This window comes from Adiantum capillus-veneris, chromosome 4 (assembly GCF_014529385.1).
Source record: "Adiantum capillus-veneris isolate H3 chromosome 4, ASM1452938v2, whole genome shotgun sequence".
NCBI classification, from domain to species: domain Eukaryota; kingdom Viridiplantae; phylum Streptophyta; class Polypodiopsida; order Polypodiales; family Pteridaceae; genus Adiantum; species Adiantum capillus-veneris.
Window position 1 is genome coordinate 23,758,376 of NC_140934.1, and position 7,144 is coordinate 23,765,519.

The window sequence follows — 7,144 nt, forward strand, 5'->3', positions numbered from 1 at the left end:
ACGGTCACAACTATACTTGTTTCGACTGGACCGGCACTACTTGGAGCTTTCGATATGGCAGGGATCGATAGTAAGCATCGTGGGCTCAAGACACCAAATTTGCGGGTAAATATGATGAAGATCCGGATTCACATGTAATATCCTTTGAAAAGCAACATGTACTACTGGATGGCAATGGTGATGTGGTGTATAAGGAAGCGATATTCAAAACCACCCTGAGCAAGAAAGCAATAAAGTGGCTTGCAAAATATCTGATTGATTATTTTAAAACATTTTCGGATATTTTTGCAGATGTTAGAGCGCTTTTGTAGTTGTGCAAGCAAAAAAGATCGCATGTGGAGACTTACACGGCTAAGTTTTCTACGCTACTTCAAAGAGTGAGAATGACACATCTAGCAGATATAGGAGATGTTAAATTCTTTTTATGACGTCCAAGAATTGCGGATCAAGAGTCTCCAAACCGCATTGACTACTATTGACTTTGGAAATGGTATCATTGAAAAGGGTCATGATGGCGGCTCAGGTGGCGGAGAGATCTCACGGTGTACCCTGGTTAAAGAAATCAAAGAAAAAGTTAGTGATAGTGACTCCAAAGGAGACATGAACGACAAATCAGAAGAGGATGAGAGCTTGGGTAAGGATGAAGATCCTCTTGCACAAATTATACTTGTCATCTACCAGTTTCTTCACTTCTCACAATCTGTATGTCTATTCAATGTGAAAAGAACTTCTCAATGTATCCAACGGCATTATCGACCAACAGTCTCGCACTACGTGCCATCTTCCCCCTAGTATTTTTTGGTTTAGCCATTGTATATTTATTTTCATCATGGACGGGATATCCCTTCTTCTCTTGTACAGTGCACCCTCTTGATAAGGGAGATAAATAAGCCCATTGGGACGTTTTAAAAAACTAAAAGATCCATCTTTTCACACAAAAAAAATGCCTATGAGCAACATGTGGAGGTTGATCTCTCTCTCTCTCTCTCTCTCTCTCTCTCTCTCTCTCAAAATTCTCCTCATTGGGTGGCCTTTGCATCTACCTTCAAGTCTGATTTCTCTCTAGTTTTCTTTTTTCTTTAGTATAAGAAAAACATAGAAAGCTAGAGTGGGAAGCATTTTAGAGCTTGCTAGTGCAAGGCTATGCCAACATGGACAAAACATACAATACGTAGAGCTGGGGAGGGCACAAGAGAGGAAGAGAGAAAAGTTGTGAAATAATGTTTTTTGGTATTGAGGTACTTGCCATCATTGCCAAGGTTTAAATTTCCACAATTGTGCAGCCTCAACGAGAAGGGCTACAAAGAGAAAGGAGTGGCAAGGCTAGCATTTGCTATCACACGATAATGCTTTGACTATAGTTTCTTTCTCCTTAATCTATGCCTTTAATTTGACCCAGAATGGTGACACATGTGGACAAGAATACCAGGCAGGTTAATTTGTTGGTGCAAAAGAAGAGGTTTGAAATCGATGGTCACAAGAAAAAGTGATAGAGACATCCTTGCTTGGGAAAGATGTTCATGAGGTTCGAGTAGACGACATGAAACGTATTTTCAAGCCGGAAATCGATCATAGTAGGCCTATTATAAGGAGGTCTTTTAACTCCCATTTAACGTTGCCCTCAATGGGCCTGGGTTGTAACTTGTAGGCCTATAACCTCCGGGCGTCAAACAGTCAGCGCTAGCGCAATCGCTTTGCAAATATATCAAGCTCAACAAAAGGCGACACTTGAACGACGGACGTAAATGATTATATGAGTTTATACTCAAACCACCTTTATATGTTTTTTTAAGAGGGAAATTTCGAAAAAATTAAGCTAATTTTTTATTTATTCCAGACTTTTCTCGAACACTGTATAATAATAACAACATGGGACACACACCCACCCACACACTGAGACATAATAATCTGTTGGTGCCAACTTTCACTGTGTCCAAGTGGTTGGCTGCTGCTGAGCTACAATAACATGCAATTCACATGGCCAAATATCATGCGGCCTTCATTCTCCGCCCTATAATTACATCTTGGGGTTAATTATGAGCGAGGCATTCAGCATTATGTTGTTATTAGAATGACGGTGCTCATTTCCTCTGCTGCCGCCTGCCTCCTGTCAGAAGCTGTGCTTTTGGCCGCAGCCTTTGCCGCGCTGTGCCTTCTCATCACTCTGCACTCCATCGCGTACAGGATGGCAATCGACAGTGTGGCCACAAGCGTGCAGAGCAGGTTCCAGCTGGCCGCAGCAGCAGAGGCTAACGACGAGCTGACTTATATCATGAGTCCGGCGCTGTCAGAGACTGAATCCATGTGTGCCCTGCAGCGCTGCGTACAGGACGCAGATCATGATCAGATGGCCCTGCGCTTCAGCAGCGGTCGGCCCCTATTGATGACGTGTGCAGTATGCCTGAGCGAGATGAGGTGGCCGGAGGAGGAGGTGGGGCAGCTGCAGTGCTGCAGGCACGTCTTCCACACAGCCTGCATCCATGCCTGGCTCAGCCATCGCTCTCCCGCCACGTGCCCCCTCTGCCGCGCCCGGCTCATCTCTCCCTCCTCCTAAATATGTCAAAGCCTAAAATTTGCCCCGTCATGGTAATTAATTTGCTATGCTGCATTTGTATTCTATATGATAGGCTAATTTATAACCCTTCAATTAGGCTTTCATTTGTACATTAATATAAACTTTATTGTCTAGCTTTCTGACACGGTATGAATCTGAACTCTACTTTATAGCATTCTCGTGTATACATTTCATGCAAATTTAAGGTCTTTTTGTGGCCAATCGAAGCTGATATGGGACTCTTTCTTCTCTGATATCTTGATACCTTTTGAACCTTGCAGGACGGGGCAAGGTTTTGAAAGTGAGACGCCATCAAGAACTCGCTAGACATCAGTGCTTTGCTTCTACTAATCCTAATGTAGACTCTATTTACTCCTCTCCCCACAAGCTCCTCCTAAACGTCATGAGGCGAAAGAGCCTTTAATGATCAATCCTCCGTCCTGCAATGTTCAAAAGGTATCAAGATATCAGAGAAGCTCCTCCTAAACGTCATGAGGCGAAAGAGCCTTTAAAGAGAATCTTGATGGCGTCTCACTTTCAAAACCTTGCCCACCAGGGAGACGTTGAGTTGAAGAAGGGGTACGTGATATTGAAGTGGGCAGTTGTGAAACTCCACCCACATGACAAAGACAGTAGGTTTGTTTGTTAGGAGAGATATTGAAGAACCATATTCAACAAAGGGAGAGAATGGCTCTCCTATACATTTTATTTGCCTAAAAGCCAAGACCTCCAAAGCTATGTATGCACTTCGGGGAGCGCTTGGATGACACTCACCCCTCCCTCAAGATTATGTACATATAAACCCCATATCACATGCTTTCAAAGTGATTTGAAAACGCCTTATCTATAGATTTTCCCTACAGTACACACTTTTGCTAATCAAATTGTGTAGTTTCTACCCTTTAGCATTTTGAAGGTCTGTAAAAGATATGGCTAAAAAATCGTCGATGTTTAGTTCACAGTTTATTTTACATATAGACACCAATGAACATTTTGTCAATCTTGAAGGGCTTCAAGAGGAGGGTTAGGGTCCAAAAAAGTAGCTGGTCCAAAAAAGTAGGTCATGGTTGTCCTGAACGTTTAGTTTACTTCATGCATCTTGATTCAATGGAAGAAAGAGATTAATGGACTCTGTAAGAGCGTCAAATCATGCCCATAATGTGAAAAACTTTGGACTATATAGGACAATATGAAAAATAAATAATTGGATTTATTTTGATGCCATCTCTAAACCTTTTTTATTCTCCATGTGCCTACCCCAATACACATTAGTATTGTTGATATGCTGCAAGGCTTGCATGGACAAGACTTGGGGATATTGCAAAAAGGGCCAAAAGGCCTAGGGAGGATGGTAACAACATAGGGGAGCCATGGCAAGATTGTGTGCAGCAGAAAACGAGGGAGGGTAATGAGAGAGAGAGAGAGAGAGGGAGAGAGGGAGAGAAAAGAGCTTCAACACAACAATAGAAAAAAAAACAATGTTATGTATTGTATTTACTTTGTACAAAAGCCTTACAATATATAGAAGAAATTGTCCATGCAAACTGAAGCTGCAATGCATGCTATTGGGGAGTGTTTCTACATTTAATTGGGATATGCCCCATCCAGGCTTGCCTTGCCAACACCACAATAGGGCATCATTTTGAAAAGCGACCTGCAGAGGCACCGCCTTACATCTTAAGATGTCGTCTAGGAGACCACAGTAAATGAGGCAAACGATGGCATCTCAATATGCTTTATTGGTGAAGCCTATGAGCTTGACAATGCGTGTGCCTTGCTTGGCCCACTTGGGCTTTGATACCACGTGATTTAGGGTAAAAACCTAGGGAGGATGGTAATGTAGGGGATCCATGGCGAGATTGTGTGCAGCAGAAAACAAGAGAGAGAGAGAGAGAGAGAGAGAGAGAGAGAGAGAAACAAGAGCTTCGACACAGCAATAGGAAAAAAAACAACACTATGTATTGTATTTACTTTGTAAAAAAGCCTTAGAATATAGAGAGGATGTTGGCCATGCAAACTGAAGTTGCAATGCATGCTATAGGAGAGTGTTCCCACATGTAATTGGGCTAGTGCTTGAAAACCTACTAACAGTCACATGACAGTAAAGTAGAAGATTAGAAAAGAAAGCCATAGATGATAGGAGAGGATAAAGAACAGCGTGAAGAAAAAGCAGCTGCATGTATTGAAGCTAGAGAAGAGAGAGTAGAGAGACATTAAAGAGTAATGATTGTTATGGAGGAAAACTGGCTATAGATAGAATAATACTTCAAAGTGGCGGTGGCATTAAACTCTTTGTCTTGGCATGGTGTTTTGCAACATAAAGCCCCCTCTAGGGTTCAATGTATGTCTCCTAGTTGGATAAAAATACCCATAGGTAGCTACACAAGTATTGGCTAGCCCTATTTTGTGAGTCCCCCCACAATTGCATGGTACATCCCAATATTGACATTGGATGGTGGTCGAGAGTGTGGCAAGATAGCTAGAGAATATTCTAGAGAAATTAGTTGGCAATGTGCCAACTTGGCTACATGTGCATATGAAGATCTTTCATTGCACATGGGATGTAAAAATTAAACAGACTTTGTTTCGGTGCATGTCTTCATGCCGGCCTTTTTTGGGGGGAATGTGTAGATCACGTCTCCCTCCACTATAAGAGAAGTAATCCATAACCGCTAGCATTGCCGCGAAAAAACAAAAGAAAATAGAAAGAGAAAATATTACGTACACATCAATAATTGCGGCTAAAAATGCGATAGTGGTTTACAAGCAATAATCACGGTAATATTTGTGAGAATATACCCGCAGCTATTACCGTGTTACTTGCCGTTGATATTATCGCGTTAATTATCGCTAAATGCCTATTCAAAAATAAAGGTGCTCATTTGTGCCACCCAAATGGGTGGCCCAAATGAGCACCCTTATTTTTGGCTTACATAAACAATGAAACATCAATTGTTTTTTGAAAGAGTATACAAAAAAAATAAAAAAAAGTGAAATTTAATTTACTTTACCTTGACAATTTAATGTACAAAAGATCAACTATTTAAAAAAGTTACAAATAAAATGAAAAAAGTTGTAGGACTTTATGAAAGTTTGGACAAATATTTTTCTATCTCCTCTTTTGATCACCTTGACTCTACATAAACCCAAACCAAATTAAATAAATATCAACAACTCAAAACAATTGATACAAAATTATTAGTTTAAACTTACCGTTTGTTGTGATCCAACCGCTGCGTCAAATTGCTCGCGAGACATGTGGTTGTTCTCAAACAACCATCGCCAGTATCAAATTATGTATGCCGCTCCCGATACTTGACCATTTCTCTGGTTGGGCAACTAAGAGTGATATTCTCTTAAGTTAGCAATAACAATAACAAATCATCAACTATAATCTTTATAATCACCGATTTCGGTTGTAATTTAATCAATCTTACATATTTGTCCTTCCATGTTGCTTTGCCTCCCGAGCCATAGTGCATGGAAGTTTGTTTGGTGCGAGCTTCGCGTTGTTGTTTATATGATGAGCTCGTTGCAGCCTGATCACTCTTTTCTTGCATTTCCCACTCTCACTCCACATCTCACATGTTGCCACCGTGATAGCTCATGTCTGGATCTCTAACCTGGTTGGCCGTTGCACGTCGTATACAAGACTGCTTGTTTTTGCGAAGCAGGAGTGGAATGGAGTGGCATACCACCCTAAGAGACCATGGAAGTGGGACCCTGCGATGCCATGGAAGTGGGACCCTGCGATGGAAGGGGAGTAGAATGATCAGAAGGGGCCATAGATTGAGGTGTCGTCAGTGCGAGGCTCTGGATGTAAGGAGTCCCTCTCTGACTTCCCCATGGTGTGGATTGCGGAGAAAGACCGTAGGTCGCAAGCTGATGCAGAGTGTACTGGCCAAACAATCCCTCCGTCAAACGGAGGTACTAGTCTTGTAAAGAGATAGCCCGCTGTAGGTCTAGATCTACGACCGGTGGAGGAACCTGAGTAGAGTAGGTGTAGGATGGCCATGCTTGCAATCAACAAAAATAAACCTATAACACTCATGGTTTAGGATTAACTAGCTAAAAATAATCTTTATTTATTTGCTTGTTCTCACCGCCTCAAGACTCGGGTCCACTGGAGGTGATGTCCACCCCGGGAGGGAGCCCACCTGGATGTGAACCAACCAAAAGAAGAGCCAAATGGCTGCTCCCCACCAGGTGGTCTCTCACCTGACATCTACATTACAAAGAGCAATATGAGATTTAGCTTTCTTCCCCTACTCACTCATCTATGCATACGTACACAAGTATATATGCACATAAGCAGGTAGATACATATACGTACTAGTAAATCTAAGTAGGGGCTAGTAGTGTCAAAGGTCAAGTGGCACCTCTTTAGATATTATCACAGTCTCAATCATGGTAAAACCAAAGGTACATTGTGGTAATCCATTCATGAGTGGATTAGTTACCGCAATGCCACGATTAAAAAAGGACTATACCCAAGAGGAACCATCTAACCTTTGGGTGCTATGCTCCCATACTTAGTGCATACATACATGTATAAAAAAACATATATGTATACACAAATATATATACAAT

At 41.7% G+C, this 7,144-nt stretch overlaps 1 protein-coding gene across 1 annotated transcript; it reads left to right on the top strand.

Annotated features, from left to right (window-relative positions):
• The first annotated feature begins 1,877 nt into the window (after positions 1-1,877).
• On the top strand, positions 1,878-3,454 carry LOC147458867 (uncharacterized). The gene is made up of 3 exons (XM_086510285.1): positions 1,878-2,304; positions 2,397-2,586; positions 2,836-3,454. Exons 1-3 carry the CDS (start codon positions 2,072-2,074, stop codon positions 2,851-2,853), a joined length of 441 nt encoding a protein of 146 aa, XP_086366411.1. The 5' UTR covers positions 1,878-2,071; the 3' UTR covers positions 2,854-3,454.
• Positions 3,455-7,144: the final 3,690 nt, after the last annotated feature.

Bases quoted from the DNA above. Each gene is read 5' to 3' on its own strand.
- LOC147458867 (XM_086510285.1), top strand. From the start codon at position 2,072: ATGACGGTGCTCATTTCCTCTGCTGCCGCCTGCCTCCTGTCAGAAGCT. The intron at 2,305-2,396 runs GTGTGCCCTGCA...TGACGTGTGCAG, and splicing joins CTGTCAGAGACTGAATCCAT to TATGCCTGAGCGAGATGAGG.